The sequence below is a fragment of the Salmo salar genome, chromosome ssa05 (genome assembly GCF_905237065.1).
Source record: "Salmo salar chromosome ssa05, Ssal_v3.1, whole genome shotgun sequence".
Lineage (NCBI taxonomy): Eukaryota > Metazoa > Chordata > Actinopteri > Salmoniformes > Salmonidae > Salmo > Salmo salar.
The window spans coordinates 88,943,425-88,966,679 of NC_059446.1; the positions used below are offsets into that span (position 1 = coordinate 88,943,425).

The 23,255-nt window shown below is 48.3% G+C and overlaps 1 protein-coding gene across 1 annotated transcript in view; it reads left to right on the plus strand.

Annotated features, from left to right (window-relative positions):
• The window catches only part of cdkal (CDK5 regulatory subunit-associated protein 1-like 1), an 807,683-nt gene that overhangs the window by 296,635 nt on the left and 487,793 nt on the right, over positions 1-23,255 (plus strand). Inside the window, 1 exon segment of the mRNA NM_001173677.1 lies at positions 20,578-20,681. Within this exon segment, the coding sequence (NP_001167148.1) occupies positions 20,578-20,681 (104 nt within the window).

Here is a 23,255-nt window from a genome sequence, read left to right on the forward strand (position 1 = left end):
CTCTCAGTCCTAGGCCCTATCTCCCCTCTCACACCCTCTCAGTCCTAGGCCCTATCTCTCCCCTTTCACACTCTGTCTCTCTCTCTCCTCTCTCTCTCTCCTCTCTCTCCTCTCCTCTCCTCTCTCTCTCCTCTACTCTCTCACTCCGTCTGATCGTTGCTGTAAATCAAACCTCTCAGGAGACTGAAGGGATTGTCTCCTTAAACTTGTTCCAGAACACTTCCAGAAGTCAACGCTTCTCTCTCCGTGAACTTTTTGTTTCTTGGAAATGTCAGCTTTGATGTATGACAGTTTCCCCCTCTCTCCCTGTCTTAAAGTTGAGAGATCTGAGAGCTGTGAAATGTCTCTTTGTTATAAAGGGCAGAGAGAGGTCTATAAACATAGTGTGTATGCTAACGTTTTACCATATTCATTCCATATGGTTAACACTGTAGTACAGTATATCCCAATGCTGTAATTCACTGTGAGGTCGCCATTTAAACTCTTCCATACTGCAACGTAAAGTCCTCAACCTCCCTCCCTTGTCCTCAACCTCCCTCCCTTGTCCTCAACCTCCCACTCTTGTCCTCAACCTCCCTACCTTGTCCTCAACCTCCCTCCCTTGTCCTCAACCTCCCTCCCTTGTCCTCAATTCCCAAGTGAAAGTTGAAACAATTGCAGAAATGTAAACTCTCCGATATCACCAACCACCAACACCACTTTAGTTTTAGTCTCTGGCATGCTAATGACACACTGAGTGGACAAAACATTAGGAACACCTGCTCTTTCCATGACAGACTGATCAGGTGAATCCAGGTGAAAGATATGATCCCTTATTGAAGTCACTTGTTAAATCCACTTCAATTAATGTAGTTGAAGGAGAGAAAACATGTTAAAGAAGGATTTTTAAGCCTTGAGACAATTGAGACATGGATTGTGTGTGTGTGCTATTGAGAGTGAATGGGGAAGACAAAATATTTAAGTGTGTAAAGAAATGCAACACTGCTGGGTTTTTTCATGCTCAACGGTTTCAACACCCAAAGGACATCCAGCCAACTGGACACGACTGTGGGAAGCTTTGGACTCAACATGGGCCAGCATCCCTGTGGAACACTTTCAACACCTTGTAGAGTCCCATGCCCCCCAACGAATGGAGGCTGTTCTGAGAGCAAAAGGGGGTGCAACTTAATATTACGAAGGTGTTCCTAATGTTTTGTACGCTCTGTATAGTGAGCAATATGTTTGGAACATCAAATAAGAATCAAATGGTAGTCTGGAATAATAATGTATATAGAATCTTGAGAAGTGTAATACATATGGTATAGCCAGCTAAGTACAGTGATGATATGGTGTCGTGAGGTCCCTGGTAATTCCCAGCCCTCTGTGTGTGTGGTGGAGAGGGTCTCAGTAGGTCTGAGTCTCTGTGTGTGTGGTGGAGAGGGTCTCAGTAGGTCTGAGTCTCTGTGTGTGTGGTGGAGAGGGTCTCAGTAGGTCTGAGTCTCTGTGTGTGTGGTGGAGAGGGTCTCAGTAGGTCTGAGTCTCTGTGTGTGTGGTGGAGAGGGTCTCAGTAGGTCTGAGTCTCTGTGTGTGTGGTGGAGAGGGTCTCAGTAGGTCTGAGTCTCTGTGTGTGTGGTGGAGAGGGTCTCAGTAGGTCTGAGTCTCTGTGTGTGTGGTGGAGAGGGTCTCAGTAGGTCTGAGTCTCTGTGTGTGTGGTGGAGAGGGTCTCAGTAGGTCTGAGTCTCTGTGTGTGTGGTGGAGAGGGTCTCAGTAGGTCTGAGTCTCTGTGTGTGTGGTGGAGAGGGTCTCAGTAGGTCTGAGTCTCTGTGTGTGTGGTGGAGAGGGTCTCAGTAGGTCTGAGTCTCTGTGTGTGTGGTGGAGAGGGTCTCAGTAGGTCTGAGTCTCTGTGTGTGTGGTGGAGAGGGTCTCAGTAGATCTGAGTCTCTGTGTGTGTGGTGGAGAGGGTCTCAGTAGGTCTGAGTCTCTGTGTGTGTGGTGGAGAGGGTCTTAGGTCTGAGTCTCTGTGTGTGTGGTGGAGAGGGTCTCAGTAGGTCTGAGTCTCTGTGTGTGTGGTGGAGAGGGTCTCAGTAGGTCTGAGTCTCTGTGTGTGTGGTGGAGAGGGTCTCAGTAGGTCTGAGTCTCTGTGTGTGTGGTGGAGAGGGTCTCAGTAGGTCTGAGTCTCTGTGTGTGTGGTGGAGAGGGTCTCAGTAGGTCTGAGTCTCTGTGTGTGTGGTGGAGAGGGTCTCAGTAGGTCTGAGTCTCTGTGTGTGTGGTGGAGAGGGTCTCAGTAGGTCTGAGTCTCTGTGTGTGTGGTGGAGAGGGTCTCAGTAGGTCTGAGTCTCTGTGTGTGTGGTGGAGAGGGTCTCAGTAGGTCTGAGTCTCTGTGTGTGTGGTGGAGAGGGTCTCAGTAGGTCTGAGTCTCTGTGTGTGTGGTGGAGAGGGTCTCAGTAGGTCTGAGTCTCTGTGTGTGTGGTGGAGAGGGTCTCAGTAGGTCTGAGTCTCTGTGTGTGTGGTGGAGAGGGTCTCAGTAGGTCTGAGTCTCTGTGTGTGTGGTGGAGAGGGTCTCAGTAGGTCTGAGTCTCTGTGTGTGTGGTGGAGAGGGTCTCAGTAGGTCTGAGTCTCTGTGTGTGTGGTGGAGAGGGTCTCAGTAGGTCTGAGTCTCTGTGTGTGTGGTGGAGAGGGTCTCAGTAGGTCTGAGTCTCTGTGTGTGTGGTGGAGAGGGTCTCAGTAGGTCTGAGTCTCTGTGTGTGTGGTGGAGAGGGTCTCAGTAGATCTGAGTCTCTGTGTGTGTGGTGGAGAGGGTCTCAGTAGGTCTGAGTCTCTGTGTGTGTGGTGGAGAGGGTCTCAGTAGGTCTGAGTCTCTGTGTGTGTGGTGGAGAGGGTCTCAGTAGGTCTGAGTCTCTGTGTGTGTGGTGGAGAGGGTCTCAGTAGATCTGAGTCTCTGTGTGTGTGGTGGAGAGGGTCTCAGTAGATCTGAGTCTCTGTGTGTCTGGTGGAGAGGGTCTCAGTAGGTCTGAGTCTCTGTGTGTGTGGTGGAGAGGGTCTCAGTAGGTCTGAGTCTCTGTGCTGTATTAGAGGGTAATTAAAGCTGTGATGAAGTGGGAGATGAGCTGCAGATTAAGCCTGGATCAAGTGGTTAAGGCCTCAGTTTAGGGCATCCCATGTCTCCTAACTCTGATGCTCTAAGCTAAAACACTCTAATCTGCTCCCCTGGCAGAGCTCTGTCTTTTCTCTCTCCTTCTCTGAGTCTCTCTGTCTTTTCCTCTCTGAGTCTCTCTCTCTTTACCTCTTTCTCTCTTTGCTCTTTATTTATTTCTCTTTCTAGCTGCCTCTTTCACTGTCTCTTTCCCTCCCTCCTCATCTGTCTCTGTCCCAGCCTGTGTCTCTGTGCAGCGCTCCAGTCTCCATCTGTCTCTGTCCCAGCCTGTGTCTCTGTGCAGCGCTCCAGTCTCCATCTGTCTCTGTCCCAGCCTGTGTCTCTGTGCAGCGCTCCAGTCTCCATCTGTCTCTGTCCCAGCCTGTGTCTCTGTGCAGCGCTCCAGTCTCCATCTGTCTCTGTCCCAGCCTGTGTCTCTGTGCAGCGCTCCAGTCTCCATCTGTCTCTGTCCCAGCCTGTGTCTCTGACCTAATGAACTCTCTGTATTTAGTCTCGTGCTTCATGCTCCCTGTGAGGCCGCCACACACACACACACACACACACACACACACACACACACACACACACACACACACACACACACACACACACCCTGATCTGTTCCCAGTAAAGTTTACACACACACTGTGAGTTGTGACTGCTGCAGCTTGTTGTTTAGTCTCCAGAGCCACTCTGTTTTCCCCTCAGCTTGTCTGAGCATTGTGAAAGGAATGCTGCTGTACTGTACCGTGTCGGCTGACAGGCCTCGGCTGCTGCCATACAAAAACTACTATACACCCATTGACTTCAATGGGATTTCCTGTTCTAGTGATTCCATTTCTTCTTGGCTTCTGCTGCTAGCGTTGTTACACGGACTCCTTCCTTCATTATCTCAGGTTCATGAGTTCACCTGATCCTGCTGTTAGTTCACCCCTTCCTTCATTATCTCAGGTTCATGAGTTCACCTGATCCTGCTGTTAGTTCACCCCTTCATTATCTCAGGTTCATGAGTTCACCTGATCCTGCTGTTAGTTCACTCCTTCCTTCATTATCTCAGGTTCATGAGTTCACCTGATCCTGTTGTTAGTTCACTCCTTCATTATCTCAGGTTCATGAGTTCACCTGATCCTGCTGTTAGTTCACCCCTTCCTTCATTATCTCAGGTTCATGAGTTCACCTGATCCTGCTGTTAGTTCACTCCTTCCTTCATTATCTCAGGTTCATGAGTTCACCTGATCCTGCTGTTAGTTCACCTCCTTCCTTCATTATCTCAGGTTCATGAGTTCACCTGATCCTGCTGTTAGTTCACCCCTTCCTTCATTATCTCAGGTTCATGAGTTCACCTGATCCTGTTGTTAGTTCACTCCTTCCTTCATTATCTCAGGTTCATGAGTTCACCTGATCCTGCTGTTAGTTCACTCCTTCCTTCATTATCTCAGGTTCATGAGTTCACCTGATCCTGCTGTTAGTTCACTCCTTCCTTCATTATCTCAGGTTCATGAGTTCACCTGATCCTGCTGTTAGTTCACTCCTTCCTTCATTACCTCAGGTTCATGAGTTCACCTGATCCTGCTGTTAGTTCACTCCTTCCTTCATTATCTCAGGTTCATGAGTTCACCTGATCCTGCTGTTAGTTCACTCCTTCCTTCATTATCTCAGGTTCATGAGTTCACCTGATCCTGTTGTTAGTTCACTCCTTCCTTCATTATCTCAGGTTCATGAGTTCACCTGATCCTGCTGTTAGTTCACTCCTTCCTTCATTATCTCAGGTTCATGAGTTCACCTGATCCTGTTGTTAGTTCACTCCTTCCTTCATTATCTCAGGTTCATGAGTTCACCTGATCCTGTTGTTAGTTCACTCCTTCCTTCATTACCTCAGGTTCATGAGTTCACCTGATCCTGCTGTTAGTTCACCCCTTCCTTCATTATCTCAGGTTCATGAGTTCACCTGATCCTGTTGTTAGTTCACCCCTTCCTTCATTATCTCAGGTTCATGAGTTCACCTGATCCTGCTGTTAGTTCACTCCTTCCTTCATTATCTCAGGTTCATGAGTTCACCTGATCCTGCTGTTAGTTCACTCCTTCCTTCATTATCTCAGGTTCATGAGTTCACCTGATCCTGCTGTTAGTTCACCCCTTCATTATCTCAGGTTCATGAGTTCACCTGATCCTGCTGTTAGTTCACCCCTTCCTTCATTACCTCAGGTTCATGAGTTCACCTGATCCTGCTGTTAGTTCACTCCTTCCTTCATTATCTCAGGTTCATGAGTTCACCTGATCCTGCTGTTAGTTCACCCCTTCATTATCTCAGGTTCATGAGTTCACCTGATCCTGCTGTTAGTTCACTCCTTCCTTCATTATCTCAGGTTCATGAGTTCACCTGATCCTGCTGTTAGTTCACTCCTTCCTTCATTATCTCAGGTTCATGAGTTCACCTGATCCTGTTGTTAGTTCACTCCTTCCTTCATTACCTCAGGTTCATGAGTTCACCTGATCCTGCTGTTAGTTCACCTCCTTCCTTCATTATCTCAGGTTCATGAGTTCACCTGATCCTGCTGTTAGTTCACTCCTTCCTTCATTATCTCAGGTTCATGAGTTCACCTGATCCTGCTGTTAGTTCACCCTTCCTTCATTACCTCAGGTTCATGAGTTCACCTGATCCTGTTGTTAGTTCACTCCTTCCTTCATTATCTCAGGTTCATGAGTTCACCTGATCCTGCTGTTAGTTCACCTGCCCAGACTGGTAGACAGCCAGTAGACAGCCTGGTGTGGTGTTTAATATGCATAACACTGTGGTTTTATATCAAATTAAATTGTTTCGGTCGCGTATTTTGCGGATGTTATCGCAGGTGCAGCAGAATGCTTGAGTTCCTAACTCCATTCAGTACTGCATTGCCAAACCAACAGAAGTGGTTGAACTGTTAAAGCTCTGGTTAGTGTGGTGAGGACGGCTCAGTGTTGTCCCTGGGTCACATTTCAGCTCTGACAGCTGCTCAGAAACTCCCCTGTGTTTCTCAGACTGAGCAGCCGTCTTTGACTTTTAAATGATTTCTCAAATGGATCCTGATGCCTTTCAGACTTCAACTCCATTGTTTCCTGTTTGGTTTGTTTGTTCCAGCAGTGGGACTCGTCCCAGTGGCGTTCTACTGTTTTATCCCACTTTGACTTTGAGGAGCCTCTTATAAAAAGGGACTTAATTGTTTTATACTTTGTGTGTTGGGTTCAATATTCACTCGACCCTCCTTGTCCTGTCTACACAAACATCCAAACAAACAATCCAATGAGTTCCTGCATCTTCTCTTCAAGTTCAAACCACATTTTTATTTTTATCAACGTCTCTAAATAAAAGCTTTTAATCACAACACGTGGCCATAGATTCAGCTGCTTTCTAATTAATGGAGAAGAAATGCTCTGCAGATCACAGGCTTAGTGTGTAGACCCTAGTGTTTTCCTTCCTCTGCTCATAGGGAAGAAGACATGGGTTCAAACACTATTTGAAATCTTTCCAATCCTTTCAGCCCAGAATGCCCCAGCCTCCCTGGAATGTGAGATGGGTGGGGTTTTACAGTTCTGGGACTGTTTTATATGTTTCAGTTTAATTAAGAACCAATAAAGTATTTGAAATCATTTCGAATAGTATTTGAACCCGTTCTGAGAGGCAGCAGCTCCTAGGAGTGTCCTCTTGGGTGTGTGTCCGCCAGTGAGGGGGTCAGTGTAATTTAGTGCAGGTTTCCACTCAGGGACCCAAATTAATATATTGAGGGACCAGGAGTCTATCAGGGGGACCCAGTGCTATTGTCTCTCCATCATCTGCAGTGTTGACGGGCTAACAAAGAGGTGTGTGTGTGTGTGTGTGTGTGTGTGTGTGTGTAACACAGAGGTAAAGCTGTGTGCTGTTACACCAGGGGCCCTCCCTGCCTCTGAGTCATAATGATGTAGTACATTGTCCTGTGTGTGTGTGTGTGTGTGTGTGTGTGTGTGTGTGTGTGTGTGTGTGTGTGTGTGTGTGTGTGTGTGTGTGTGTGTGTGTGTCGTAATGATGAAGTATGTTGTCCTCGCACACCTTCATGTGTAATTCATGTTTGAGGAGAGAGTCACACAGCAACACAGCAAGAGGCATTCAGACTACAGGTTACAGTCGTTAACGACTCAGAAATGAGTTACTGCAGGTGTCTGGGGAGGGGGGGTCTTGTTTGGAGAGGAAGTCTACATTACTGAACAATAATACAATGAAATCACAAGCTATTCCTCTACACGTCTCTACACGTCTCTACACGGCCTCTACACGGCCTCTACACGGCCTCTACACGGCCTCTACACGTCCTCTACGCGGCCTCTACACGGCCTCTACACGTCCTTTACGCGGGCTCTACACGGCCTCTACATGGCCTCTACACGGCCTCTACACGGCCTCTACGCGTCCTCTACGCGGGCTCTACGCGGGCTCTACACGGCCTTTACCCGGTGTCGTGTCTTTGGGTACCATTAAACGGAAGACATGTTTATCAATTAACTCCCTGTAATTATTATCACGCGATTAAACTGATTAATCGTTTAATTGTAATTAACTAGGAGATCGGGGCACCAAGGAGAATATTCAGATTACAAAGTTATAATTTTCCTAACATAACTTTCCTATATTATTATATAGGCCGATTATCTTCTGGTTTAAATGGTGTATTTTACCTCTAGTCCAGTCTCATTCCAAAACGTCGTAAATTGTTGTATCTGCACGAACCCAGTCTTTACTAAAATCATCCATACATCAATTGTCTTATAATCATTTATTTACTACACTAAGTAATTAACAGAGAACATACAAACAGTAATTATCGTCACACAGGATTGGTATAGTAATGTGCCCTAATGGCTAACAAGCATGGCTGGTCTGTTAGACAATGGGTCATAAACGGTCAGCTGAGAAGTTACACAGAGTTCATTAATATTAACAATTGACAATTGAAGGCTCACTCATTCGGGAACAATTGCAATCAATATATATTTACGCTCAGTGTGTCGTCGTGATCCTTGTTCGAGAGTTCTGTTCTGTTGGGGAGTTTTGTCCGCGTTCTCTCTCTCTCTCTCGGTTAGAATGGATCTTTCAGAGCGACATTCATTAATGTCGTCATCGAATGGTTGTTTCGTTGGTCTTCGCGTTCAATGATATAATTTACTTAGCTGCAGACTAATAATTAATATCAAAGACTTGTTCTTATTCTGTCAGTATCGATAGTCTAAAAGTTAACCACGTGGTATGGTTCACTTTCAGTAGAGTAATTGGAAGGTAAAACCTATTGGCCCTCGCAATGGAGTGGTCTGGTCTGAAGAAATGTAAATCAGGGGGTGTTTTATAGTGCCCATAGAACAGGCTTGTCAAATGACGCCTGGTCCTGTATGGGTCCCTGGGGGCGTGCCTATGACTGAGTTAGATTTGGTTACAGAAATACAATTCTATCACATTACATCAGTATAATAGCATCTCATGTGTATTATAAAAGCTTTATCCTTATTAATACATTCTATACAACCATTAAGTTGCAAGTCTCAAGCTGATGCTATTATATAAACAGTTTTATGGTAATATGGCTATATTGTCTCTTCTGAGTATCACAAAATTGTACCAAGCGGATCAGTTCGTAGCTGGATTCTTCACCAATCTTCCATACCTTCTCCAGAACACAAAATGTCGCTTGGCTGTCCAATTCTATGAGTTGGAAGAATTTCCTGTGTCTCTCTATGGGCCATGTGGCCAGAGACTCTCCTGGAATTTTAGAGTTTTTACGACCCTTTACACACAGGGTGGATTGGGGGGAAGGTAGGGGGGGTGGTGCAAAAGGGAGGGGGTCAACTGTCCTCCCTGTACCAAAAGAGGCCAACGTCATGACACCGGTCTCTACACGGCCTCTACACGGCCTCTACACGGCCTCTAGACTCGTCTTTTAAAAAACAATAACACTGGTGTTGGAAGGTAATTCAGTGAGATTCTGGTTCTGTTTGAAACCAGTGTGGTTGTGATGAGTCTTAGATGCTCCTGTCAGAGTGGTTGGGATGTCCCGTGAGGTACTCAGTCAGAGAGACAGAGACAGAGAGACAGAGAGGAGGGGAAATAGAGAGGTTGGCAGCTCTCCTGTCTGTCAGCGTGGATGGATGAAGTGTAGAGAGATGGATGACAGACACTAACAGCTCTACAGCTTCAGGCGACCCTGCTGCTACTACACAAACCCGCTGCGTCTTAAAACAAGTGTTCCACTTTTTCTGATGTGTTTCTCTGTCAGTAACCAGCATCACACAGCTACCACACTAATAAATAATGAACCACCTTGAGTTGGTTTAAGTCTTAGATCAGGTCAGAAGTGGGAAAGTTTTTCCTGGGTACTTTTTTTCATATCACTGCCTTACTGATCTATTGTAGCTCTGTCTAGTGGTAATGTAGACGTTGTCAGGACAACAAACTACAGTAAAAATGTAGACATTGTCAGGACAACAAACTACAGTAAAAATGTAGACATTGTCAGGACAACAAACTACAGTAAATGTAGTCATGCCGACGTTGGGAGTCCCATAGGGCGGCGCACAATCGGCCCAGCGTCGTCCGGGGTAGGCCGTCATTGTAAATAATAATTTATTCTTAATTAACTGACTAGCCTAGTTAAAGGTGCCATGAAATAACAACAGACCACAGTAAAGGCTGTATGTTTTCTTGCGTACACATATTACTTTTCATTGAAAACAGTGTATCAACTCAGTAAAGTCTGTAGTAAAATAGATATCAGTTGAGAGCCTTTTTCACACATTACACTATCATCTGATCCAGGGTCTGCTCCTACACTAGGCTTTATACAGTACACTATACACTATTACTACACTATCATCTGATCCAGGGTCTGCTCCTACACTAGGCTTTATACAGTACACTATACACTATTACTACACTATCATCTGATCCAGGGTCTGCTCCTACACTAGGCTTTATACAGTACACTATACACTATTACTACACTATCATCTGATCCAGGGTCTGCTCCTACACTAGGCTTTATACAGTCGTACAATACATTACACTATCATCTGATCCAGGGTCTGCTCCTACACTAGGCTTTATACAGTCGTACAATACATTACACTATCATCTGGTCCCGTGTGGCTCACTTGGTAGAGCATGGTGTTTGCAACGCCAAGGTTGTGGGTTCGATTCCCACGGGGGACCAGTACGGGGGGAAAAAATATGAAATGTATGAAACGAAATGTATGCACTCACTACTGTAAGTCGCTCTGGATAAGAGCGTCTGCTAAATGACAACAATGTAAAATGTAAATGTAATTCTGATCCAGGGTCTCCTCTCTTCTTGGTCCTCAGGTCCTGTCAGTGTCATCAGAATGACTGATTTGTTGTGACATGGAGACAGCCTTCACGTCTCTTGGGAATACTAGGGGTTTGATCCACTTATAGCCACTGCTGCTGGCCCATATTTCACATTTAACACCAGAGACCCCTGGGGTAGAGGTCTGGAGACCAGGGTACTAGTCTGTAAGACCAGAGACCCCTGGGGTAGAGTTCTGGAGACCAGGGGAGACCAGGGTACTAGTCTCTAAGACCAGAGTAGAGGTCTGGAGACCAGGGGAGACCAGGGTACTAGTCTCTAAGACCAGAGTAGAGGTCTGGAGACCAGGGGAGACCAGGGTACTAGACTCTAAGACCAGAGTAGAGGTCTGGAGACCAGGGTACTAGTCTCTAAGACCAGAGTAGAGGTCTGGAGACCAGGGGAGACCAGGGGAGACCAGGGTACTAGTCTATAAGACCAGAGTAGAGGTCTGGAGACCAGGGGAGACCAGGGTACTAGTCTATAAGACCAGAAACCCCTGGAGTAGAGGTCTGGAGACCAGGGGAGACCAGGGTACTAGTCTCTAAGACCAGAGTAGAGGTCTGGACCGGGAGACCAGGGTACTAGTCTCTAAGACCAGAGTAGAGGTCTGGAGACCAGGGGAGACCAGGGTACTAGTCTCTAAGACCAGAGTAGAGGTCTGGAGACCAGGGTACTAGTCTCTAAGACCAGAGTAGAGGTCTGGAGACCAGGGGAGACCAGGGTACTAGTTTATAAGACCAGAGTAGAGGTCTGGAGACCAGGGGGGGACCAGGGTACTAGTCTCTAAGACCAGAGTAGAGGTCTGGAGACCAGGGTACTAGTCTCTAAGACCAGAGTAGAGGTCTGGAGACCAGGGGAGACCAGGGGAGACCAGGGTACTAGTCTATAAGACCAGAGTAGAGGTCTGGAGACCAGGGGAGACCAGAGTACTAGTCTATAAGACCAGAAACCCCTGGAGTAGAGGTCTGGAGACCAGGGGAGACCAGGGTACTAGTCTCTAAGACCAGAGTAGAGGTCTGGAGACCAGGGGAGACCAGGGTACTAGTCTCTAAGACCAGAGTAGAGGTCTGGAGACCAGGGTACTAGTCTCTAAGACCAGAGTAGAGGTCTGGAGACCAGGGGAGACCAGGGTACTAGTTTATAAGACCAGAGTAGAGGTCTGGAGACCAGGGTACTAGTCTCTAAGACCAGAGTAGAGGTCTGGAGACCAGGGGAGACCAGGGGAGACCAGGGTACTAGTCTATAAGACCAGAGTAGAGGTCTGGAGACCAGGGTACTAGTCTCTAAGACCAGAGTAGAGGTCTGGAGACCAGGGGAGACCAGGGTACTAGACTCTAAGACCAGAGTAGAGGTCTGGAGACCAGGGTACTAGTCTCTAAGACCAGAGTAGAGGTCTGGAGACCAGGGGAGACCAGGGTACTAGTCTATAAGACCAGAGTAGAGGTCTGGAGACCAGGGGAGACCAGGGTACTAGTCTATAAGACCAGAAACCCCTGGAGTAGAGGTCTGGAGACCAGGGGAGACCATGGTACTAGTCTCTAAGACCAGAGTAGAGGTCTGGAGACCAGGGGAGACCAGGGTACTAGTCTCTAAGACCAGAGTAGAGGTCTGGAGACCAGGGGAGACCAGGGTACTAGTCTCTAAGACCAGAGTAGAGGTCTGGAGACCAGGGTACTAGTCTCTAAGACCAGAGTAGAGGTCTGGAGACCAGGGGAGACCAGGGTACTAGTTTATAAGACCAGAGTAGAGGTCTGGAGACCAGGGGGGACCAGGGTACTAGTCTCTAAGACCAGAGTAGAGGTCTGGAGACCAGGGTACTAGTCTCTAAGACCAGAGTAGAGGTCTGGAGACCAGGGGAGACCAGGGGAGACCAGGGTACTAGTCTATAAGACCAGAGTAGAGGTCTGGAGACCAGGGGAGACCAGAGTACTAGTCTATAAGACCAGAAACCCCTGGAGTAGAGGTCTGGAGACCAGGGGAGACCAGGGTACTAGTCTCTAAGACCAGAGTAGAGGTCTGGAGACCAGGGGAGACCAGGGTACTAGTCTCTAAGACCAGAGTAGAGGTCTGGAGACCAGGGGAGACCAGGGTACTAGTCTCTAAGACCAGAGTAGAGGTCTGGAGACCAGGGTACTAGTCTCTAAGACCAGAGTAGAGGTCTGGAGACCAGGGGAGACCAGGGTACTAGTTTATAAGACCAGAGTAGAGGTCTGGAGACCAGGGTACTAGTCTCTAAGACCAGAGTAGAGGTCTGGAGACCAGGGGAGACCAGGGGAGACCAGGGTACTAGTCTATAAGACCAGAGTAGAGGTCTGGAGACCAGGGTACTAGTCTCTAAGACCAGAGTAGAGGTCTGGAGACCAGGGGAGACCAGGGTACTAGTCTATAAGACCAGAAACCCCTGGAGTAGAGGTCTGGAGACCAGGGGGGACCAGGGTACTAGTCTCTAAGACCAGAGTAGAGGTCTGGAGACCAGGGTACTAGTCTCTAAGACCAGAGTAGAGGTGTGGAGACCAGGGGGGACCAGGGTACTAGTCTATAAGACCAGAGTAGAGGTCTGGAGACCAGGGTACTAGTCTATACGACCAGAGACTCCTGGAGTAGAGGCAGGACCTCTGAGCTTTGTTGGCTGGGGGGGCGGAGAGATGTTGGGGGGGGGGGGAGAGAGAGGAGGCTGCAGGCCAGAGGGGGAAGTAGGGTGTTGAGAGGGGGCTGGGGAGAAACAGGAAGGAAGGAGGAGAGTAGACTCCTCCTGTAGCCAGACCCACAGATTCCTGGTTACAGCCAATCTCTGACAGGGGGTTAAAGGGGGGAAACAGGATGATGGGAGAGTGGGAGAGGGCCCCATCTGTTAGTGTTCTCTCTGAGGCCAGGTCATGTGACCCAGCTGCCATCTTTAATGCCCATTCTAATCAGGGAAAGTGCCAGAGATGGATCTCCTTTCAAAGACATCCCTTCACCTCAAATCTGACTGGACCACCAAAGCATTATTAGTGCTAGTCTTTACACTAAATCTCTCACTCTCTTCTCTCCTATCTCTCTCTCTCATCTTTTTAAGAGCTATTATAAATGCAGGATTACAGCACTGTATAAAAACAACACTCTTTTGGTGAATAGTGGTTTATTCTTAGTAACATATCAATCAAATGTATTTGTAAAGCCCTTTTTACATCAGCCGGTATCACAAAGTGCTATACAGAAACCCAGCCTAAAACCCCAAACAGCAAGCAATGTAGATGTAGAAGCACGTGGCTAGGAAAAACTCCCTAGAACGGCAGGAACCTAGGAAGAAACGTAGAGAGGAACCAGGCTATGAGGGGTGGCCAGTCCTCTTCTGGCTGTGCCGGGTGGAGATTATAACAGAACATGGCCAAGATGTTCAAACGTTCATAGATGACCAGCAGGGTCAGATAATAATAATCACAGTGGTTGTAGAGGGTGCAACAGGTCAGCACCTCAGGAATAAATGTCAGTTGGCTTTTAATAGCCAAACATTCACAGTTAGAGACAGCAGGTGCGGTAGAGAGAGAGTTGAAAACAGCAGGTCTGGGACAGGTAGCACGTCCAGTGAACAGGTCAGGGTTCCATAGCCGCAGGCAGAACAGTTGAAACTGGAGCAGCAGCATGACCAGGTGGACTGGGGACAGCAAGGAGTCATCAGGCCAGGTAGTCCTGAGGCATGGTCCTAGGGCTCAGGTCCTCCGGGAGGGGACGGAGAGAGAATTAGAGGGAGCATACCTAAATTCACACAGGACACCGGATAAGACAGGAGAAATACTCCAGATATAACAGACTGGCCCTAGTCCCCTGACACAAACTAGGCTGAAACAGGAGGGGTTGGGAGACACTGTTGCACGTCCGACGATACCCCTGGACAGAGCCAAACAGGCAGGATATAGCCCCACCCACTTTGCCAAATCACAGCCCCCACACCACTAGAGGGATATCTTCAACCACCAACTTACTATCCTGAGACAAGGCCGAGTATAGCACACAAAGATCTCCCCCACGGCAGAAACCCGAGGGGGGTGCCAACCCAGACAGGAAGATCACACCAGTGATTCAACCCACTCAAGTGACGCACCCCTCCTAGGGACGGCATGGAAGAGAACCAGTAAGCCAGTGACTCAGCCCCTGTAATAGGGTTAGAGGCAGATAATCCCAGTGGAGAGAGGGGAACCGACCAGGCAGAGACAGCAAGGGCGGTTCGTCGCTCCTGTGCCTTTCCGTTCACCTTCACACTCCTGGGCCAGACTACACTCAATCATAGGACCTACTGAAGAGATGAGTCTTCAGTAAAGACTTAAAGGTTGAGACCGAGTCTGCGTGTCTCACATGGGTAGGCAGACCATTCCATAAAAATTTAGCTCTATAGGAGAAATCCCTGCCTCCAGCTGTTTGCTTAGAAATTCTAGAGTCAATAATGAGGCCTGCATCTTGTGACCGTAGCGTACGTGTAGGTATGTGACCTGTATGCTCTAGTCGGCTGGCCCTCGCTACATATTCGTCGCCAGAGCCACTGGCTCCAGGTCATCTATAAGTCTTTGCTAGGTAAAGCTCCATCTTATCTCAGCTAACTGGTCACCATAACAACACCCACCCGTAGCATGCGCTCCAGCAGGTATATCTCACTGGTCACCTCCAAAGCCAATTCCTCCTTTGGTCGTCTTTCCTTCCAGTTCTCTGCTGCTAGTGACTGGAAAGAACTGCAAAAATCGCTGAAGCTGGAGACTTACATTTCCCTCACTAACTTTAAACATCAGCTATCTGAGCAGCTAACTGATCGCTGCAGCTGTACATAGTCCATCTGTAAATAGCCCATCCAATTACCTCATCCCCATACTGCTATTTATTTTCTTTGCTCCTCATTTTTCACACCAGTATTTCTACTTGCACATCATCATCTGCTCATCTATCACTCCAGTGTTAATCTGCTAAATTGTAATTACTTTGCTACTATGGCCTATTTATTGCCTTACCTCCTCACGCCATTTGCACACACTGTATATAGTCTTTCTTTTTTCTATTGTGTTATTGACTACGCTTGTTTATTCCATGTAACTCTGTGTTGTTGTTTCTGTCGCACTGCTTTGCTTTATCTTGGCCAGGTCGCAGTTGTAAATGAGAACTTGTTCTCAACTAGCCTACCTGGTTAAATAAAGGTGAAATAAAAATAAAAAAATAAAAATGTATGGCAGGACCAAATCAGAGAGACAGGTAGGAGCAAGCCCATGTAATGCTTTGTAGGTTAGCAGTAAAACCTTGAAATCAGCCCATGCCTTAACAGGAAGCCAGTGTAGAGAGGCTAGCACTGGAGTAATATGATCACATTGTTTGGTTCTAGTCCAGATTCTAGCAGCCGTGTTCAGCACTAACTGAAGTTTATTTAGTGCTTTATCCCGGTAGCTGGAAAGTAGAGCAATGCAGTAGTATAATCTAGAAGTAACAAAAAAATTGATACATTTTTCTGCATCATTTTTGGACAGAAAGTTTCAGATTTGTTAATGTTACGTAGATGGGGGGGGGGAGCTGTCCTTGAAACAAATGAATGTGTTGTTCTTCTATGAGACTGGAGCAGACTGGAGCCTGAGTGTTATCAGATGGTCACGGATGGTCTATTTCTGGTTGGCTCATTGTTACTCTCTGAGACTAGATCATTAGTGGCATGTGACACTCGCTCACTGACAACTACAATGGTTTGGTTTGTAAAATACTATTTAGTATTTTTACTGTTGGGGGGGTGTTAGACTGTTTGTCCTGGTCATGTTCCCAGACCCTGTTTACTCCATCCTAGTCTTCTTAACTGACGGGGTTTAAACTGTTTGTCCTGGAGCATGTTCCCAGACCCTGTTTACTCCATCCTAGTCTTCTTAACTGACGGGGTTTAAACTGTTTGTCCTGGAGCATGTTCCCAGACACTGTTTACTCCATCCTAGTCTTCTTAACTGACGGGGTTTAGACTGTTTGTCCTGGAGCATGTTCCCAGACCCTGTTTACTCCATCCTAGTCTTCTTAACTGACGGGGTTTAGACTGTTTGTCCTGGTCATGTTCCCAGACCCTGTTTACTCCATCCTAGTCTTCTTAACTGACGGGGTTTAGACTGTTTGTCCTGGAGCATGTTCCCAGACCCTGTTTACTCCATCCTAGTCTTCTTAACTGACGGGGTTTAGACTGTTTGTCCTGGTCATGTTCCCAGACACTGTTTACTCCATCCTAGTCTTCTTAACTGACGGGGTTTAGACTGTTTGTCCTGGTCATGTTCCCAGACCCTGTTTACTCCATCCTAGTCTTCTTAACTGACGGGGTTTAGACTGTTTGTCCTGGTCATGTTCCCAGACCCTGTTTACTCCATCCTAGTCTTCTTAACTGACGGGGTTTAGACTGTTTGTCCTGGTCATGTTCCCAGACCCTGTTTACTCCATCCTAGTCTTCTTAACTGACGGGGTTTAGACTGTTTGTCCTGGAGCATGTTCCCAGACCCTGTTTACTCCATCCTAGTCTTCTTAACTGACGGGGTTTAGACTGTTTGTCCTGGAGCATGTTCCCAGACCCTGTTTACTCCATCCTAGTCTTCTTAACTGACGGGGTTTAGACTGTTTGTCCTGGTCATGTTCCCAGACACTGTTTACTCCATCCTAGTCTTCTTAACTGACGGGGTTTAGACTGTTTGTCCTGGTCATGTTCCCAGACCCTGTTTACTCCATCCTAGTCTTCTTAACTGACGGGGTTTAGACTGTTTGTCCTGGTCATGTTCCCAGACCCTGTTTACTCCATCCTAGTCTTCTTAACTGACGGGGTTTAGACTGTTTGTCCTGGTCATGTTCCCAGACCCTGTTTACTCCATCCTAGTCTTCTTAACTGACGGGGTTTAGACTGTTTGTCCTGGTCATGTTCCCAGACCCTGTTTACTCCATCCTAGTCTTCTTAACTGACGGGGTTTAGACTGTTTGTCCTGGTCATGTTCCCAGACCCTGTTTACTCCATCCTAGTCTTCTTAACTGACGGGGTTTAGACTGTTTGTCCTGGGCATGTTCCCAGACCCTGTTTACTCCATCCTAGTCTTCTTAACTGACGGGGTTTAGACTGTTTGTCCTGGTCATGTTCCCAGACCCTGTTTACTCCATCCTAGTCTTCTTAACTGACGGGGTTTAGACTGTTTGTCCTGGTCATGTTCCCAGACCCTGTTTACTCCATCCTAGTCTTCTTAACTGACGGGGTTTAGACTGTTTGTCCTGGTCATGTTCCCAGACACTGTTTACTCCATCCTAGTCTTCTTAACTGACGGGGTTTAGACTGTTTGTCCTGGTCATGTTCCCAGACCCTGTTTACTCCATCCTAGTCTTCTTAACTGACGGGGTTTAGACTGTTTGTCCTGGTCATGTTCCCAGACCCTGTTTACTCCATCCTAGTCTTCTTAACTGACGGGGTTTAGACTGTTTGTCCTGGTCATGTTCCCAGACCCTGTTTACTCCATCCTAGTCTTCTTAACTGACGGGGTTTAGACTGTTTGTCCTGGTCATGTTCCCAGACCCTGTTTACTCCATCCTAGTCTTCTTAACTGACAGGGTTTATGTTTGTCCTGGATCATGTTCCCAGACCCTGTTTACTCCATCCTAGTCTTCTTAACTGACGGGGTTTAGACTGTTTGTCCTGGGCATGTTCCCAGACCCTGTTTACTCCATCCTAGTCTTCTTAACTGACGGGGTTTAGACTGTTTGTCTTGGAGTCAACCTAGTCTTTATCCCTCCCAAAACGAGGCCTAATATAAACCATATAGAAATCAAACTGCTTTGTTTTCATGGATGTTTGAGCATGGTCTCAAAAATCTTGCTTACAAAGTCTTCAGAATGTGTCTGTAAAGAAAAATATAGAACATTCCTTTACCAGCCAGCTTGTCAAGGCCAGACGCCACTACAACCAGCAGCTTGTCAAGGCCAGACACCACTACAACCAGCAGCTTGTCAAGGCCAGACACCACTACAACCAGCAGCTTGTCAAGGCCAGACACCACTACAACCAGCAGCTTGTCAAGGCCAGACGCCACTAACCAGCAGCTTGTCAAGGCCAGACGCCACTACAACCAGCAGCTTGTCAAGGCCAGACGCCACTACAACCAGCAGCTTGTCAAGGCCAGACACCACTACAACCAGCAGCTTGTCAAGGCCAGACGCCACTACAACCAGCAGCTTGTCAAGGCCAGACGCCACTACAACCAGCAGCTTGTCAAGGCCAGACGCCACTACAACCAGCAGCTTGTCAAGGCCAGACGCCACTACAACCAGCAGCTTGTCAAGGCCAGACGCCACTACAACCAGCAGCTTGTCAAGGCCAGACGCCACTACAACCAGCAGCTTGTCAAGGCCAGACGCCACTACAACCAGCAGCTTGTCAAGGCCAGACGCCACTACAACCAGCAGCTTGTCAAGGCCAGACGCCACTACAACCAGCAGCTTGTCAAGGCCAGACGCCACTACAACCAGCAGCTTGTCAAGGCCAGACGCCACTACAACCAGCAGCTTGTCAAGGCCAGACGCCACTACAACCAGCAGCTTGTCAAGGCCAGACACCACTACAACCAGCAGCTTGTCAAGGCCAGACGTCACTACAACCAGCAGCTTGTCAAGGCCAGACACCACTACAACCAGCAGCACAGGCTTTGTACTACACGGTGTCTTAGTGGTTAAGGGAGGGAGGGAGGGAGGGAGGGAGGGAGGCAGGGAGGGAGGGAGGGAGGGAGGCAGGGAGGGAGGGAGGGAGGCAGGGAGGGAGGTGGGGAGGTGGGGAGGGAGGCAGGGAGGCAGGGAGGGAGGCGGGGAGGGAGGTGGGGAGGCAGGGAGGGAGGTGGGGAGGGAGGGAGGTCTGTGTGGAGAACAGGTAATGATGATACAGCCGTTGTCTCCCTCTCCTCTCTTTCATTCTTCCAGAACTTGGAAACAGCCGTGATACCTGCATGTCAAAGTTTTGGCACTGCCTGCTGCCTGCTCTTGGATGTGTGTGTGTGAGCTGTAGTTTGGCATAGCTGTCTGAACTCAGCCGGACACACAGCTCATCAGGGGAACAGGAAAGCTGACAACTCAAAGAAGCCCTAAGCGTCTCAGCTAAGCAGTCAGCTAGTCAGCCAGCCACAGAGGAATTCAGCCAGCCAGCCCAGTCAGCCAGCCAGCCAGTCAGCCACAGAGGAATTCAGCCAGCCAGCCCAGTCAGCCAGCCAGCCAGTCAGCCACAGAGGAATTCAGCCAGCCAGCCCAGTCAGCCAGCCAGCCAGTCAGCCACAGAGGAATTCAGCCAGCCAGCCCAGTCAGCCAGCCAGCCAGTCAGCCACAGAGGAATTCAGCCAGCCAGCCCAGTCAGCCAGCCAGCCAGTCAGCCACAGAGGAATTCAGCCAGCCAGCCCAGTCAGCCAGCCAGCCAGTCAGCCACAGAGGAATTCAGCCAGCCAGCCCAGTCAGCCAGCCAGCCAGTCAGCCACAGAGGAATTCAGCCAGCCAGTCAGCCAGCCAGCCAGCCAGCCAGCCAGCCAGCCAGCCAGCCAGTCACACTAAGGAATGGAAACCTGCCTTCCTTTACTGTGCTTCTCTCCTCTCAGCTTCACTTCACAGCAAATATAACAAGCAGAAGGAGACAGACGCACGGAGAAGCAGAACAATTGATCATGTCTGAAAGGAAAGCAGTTGTCCAGCTCAGTACTCACATCAAAAGAACCCTTGATGATGAGGGGGGGGGACAACCAACTACACCAGTCCAAAGATTCAGTTCTCTCTCTGTATTAAACCTGGTTCCCTTTTCAGATATGTTCTTCTCTATATTATACCGTTCAGTTAAGAGGCTATTTGGTCTCAGAATAATGTAATGAACCATATGATTGTCTGGGAGAGGGGTGTTGGTCGGTCATACACCTGATCACACAAACTCCCTGCTGTTGAGGCTTGTTGTTCACAACACCTCCAGATCTCTTTAAAATGGCCACCTTCAAAAAGGTTGGCTGCTGCTTGTATTCCTCAGGTCCTGGCGGGTTCTACTGTTAAACTTCACTAGTCTGTTGAAATGAGATATAGGTAGTCTAACTGAGGCCCGACCTCCTCTTCTCTCTCCCTCTCCAGATGTCTGAATGCGTGTACGTACTGTAAAACCAAGCATGCCAGAGGAGACCTGGCCAGCTACCCTGTAGAGGAACTAGTGGAGAGAGCCAGACAGTCCTTCCAAGGTGAGTCTACATCCGACTACACACTGCTGCTCCAGGCACTCTGCTGCTCCAGGCACACTGCTGCTCCAGGCACACTGACTTCTTTAACGACCTTCTTTTACTTTTAGTAACTGCCAACTCTTTGTAGGAGATAGCACCAGGGGATCTAGTGGGTTGTAGGAGATAGCACCAGGGGATCTAGTGGGTTGTTGGAGATAGCACCAGGGGATCTAGTGGGTTGTTGGAGATAGCGCCAGGGGGATCTAGTGGGTTGTTGGAGATAGCACCAGGGGATCTAGTGGGTTGTTGGAGATAGCACCAGGAGATCTAGTGGGTTGTTGGAGATAGCACCAGGGGATCTAGTGGGTTGTTGGAGATAGCGCCAGGGGGATCTAGTGGGTTGTTGGAGATAGCGCCAGGGGGATCTAGTGGGTTGTTGGAGATAGCGCCAGGGGATCTAGTGGGTTGTTGGAGATAGCACCAGGGGGATCTAGTGGGTTGTTGGAGATAGCACCAGGGGGATCGAGTGGGTTGTGGGAGATAGCACCAGGGGATCTAGTGGGTTGTTGGAGATAGCGCCAGGGGGATCTAGTGGGTTGTTGGAGATAGCGCCAGGGGATCTAGTGGGTTGTTGGAGATAGCGCCAGGGGGATCTAGTGGGTTGTTGGAGATAGCACCAGGGGATCTAGTGGGTTGTTGGAGATAGCACCAGGAGATCTAGTGGGTTGTTGGAGATAGCACCAGGGGATCTAGTGGGTTGTTGGAGATAGCGCCAGGGGGATCTAGTGGGTTGTTGGAGATAGCGCCAGGGGATCTAGTGGGTTGTTGGAGATAGCACCAGGGGGATCTAGTGGGTTGTTGGAGATAGCACCAGGGGATCTAGTGGGTTGTTGGAGATAGCGCCAGGGGGATCTAGTGGGTTGTTGGAGATAGCACCAGGGGGATCTAGTGGGTTGTAGGAGATAGCACCAGGGGATCTAGTGGGTTGTAGGAGATAGCACCAGGAGATCTAGTGGGTTGTAGGAGATAGCACCAGGAGATCTAGCCAGAACGTGATCATGTCTAATGATCAACACACCACTACTAGCTAAAGTCAGATAGTCTTCTTCACCCAACATCTATAGAGTTTTCCACATGTATTTTTCTCCAGACCTTCCAAGGTGACGATAGCAGGTCCAACACCACCACTGTTATGTTTCAACCCACATTCAACAAGACCAAGGAGATACGTGGAGACAGATCATTCATCATGTCTTGGACTAACTGACGGCAGACAGACTTCCTCACTGTGGCGTTTTGATTTCTAGTAACTGGCACACATTTCTTTCATCAACAAGCCCAGCTCAGAGCCAATGAAATGACAGGTCCCTTTTTAATGCTCCCCGGCGACCGTCTGTTAATCCGTCTTGATTGGACAGCTGATTTCATCATGCCTCCACGTAGACAGACATGTCTCATCATGTTTCTATTTAGGTAGACAGACGGACAGACGGACAGAAGGGCAGACAGACAGACGGACGGACGGACGGACAGACAGACGGACACGGGTCCCCTAAAGCATTAGTAATTAACTGTCTCTCTGTGTGGAGTCTGTCAGCAGCACGGCCTGTCAGTCACAGAGCAGAGATTGGACAGTTCTGGAATCACACCCAACCAATCAGGTTAACCAGCCAATCGTTGCGCCAGGCAGTTACCAGGGATGGGAGGGGCCTATCAGTTCACTGTGTGTATTAACATGTGTGTTTACAGTTAAAGTACTGTGTTTTTACTTCAGGTACAGCTCAGTATTACAGTGCAGTCTAATACTTGTTCTTATCACATGCCGCCAGGCTTTGACGTCGCTGGTATTAAATGGAAAAAGCTAGACCGTCTCCCTGAGGTCTTTTGACATCCGAGTCCACGATAAAGATGAATTCATATGTGATTTTTAAGCTCTTAAACTGCTGGTTGTTGTCTCATCTCTGGTCTTACCAGTCGTCTTAGTGCAGAGTGGAGTTAAATCCTCAACAGGAATATGATGTTTTATTGAGTCGTCTTGTAGTGCAGCGGTTTAGTTTGTCATGCAGGGGTCATGCAGGGGTCATGCAGGGGTCATCTGAACACACGGTGGTGTTTTTATTGGACGGAGAGGATGGACACGTCCCCAAATGGGACCCTATTCCCTTTATAGTGCATTGCTTCTTCTACCGGGCTCTGGTCAAATGTAGTGCACTATATAGGGAATTGGCTGCAGTTTGAGATGCTGCCTATAGCAGCCAGGGAAACAGATGTCTTACTGGGAACCAGTTTCTCCTCGCTCCAGCACAGCCCAGGGCAAGTTTACACTTCATAGAAAGTACAGCTGACCTACAGACCTTAGTGGATAGGCTGGGTCAGCTTGATTCTTCTTCTGTGAAGGCTGTTGCTATGTGTGAAGGCTGTTGCTATGTGTGAAGGCTGTTGCTATGTGTGAAGGCTGTTGCTATGTGTGAAGGCTGTTGCTATGTGTGAAGGCTGTTGCTGCGTGTGAAGGCTGTTGCTACGTGTGAAGAATGTTGCTGCGTGTGAAGGCTGTTGCTATGTGTGAAGGCTGTTGCTATGTGTGAAGGCTGTTGC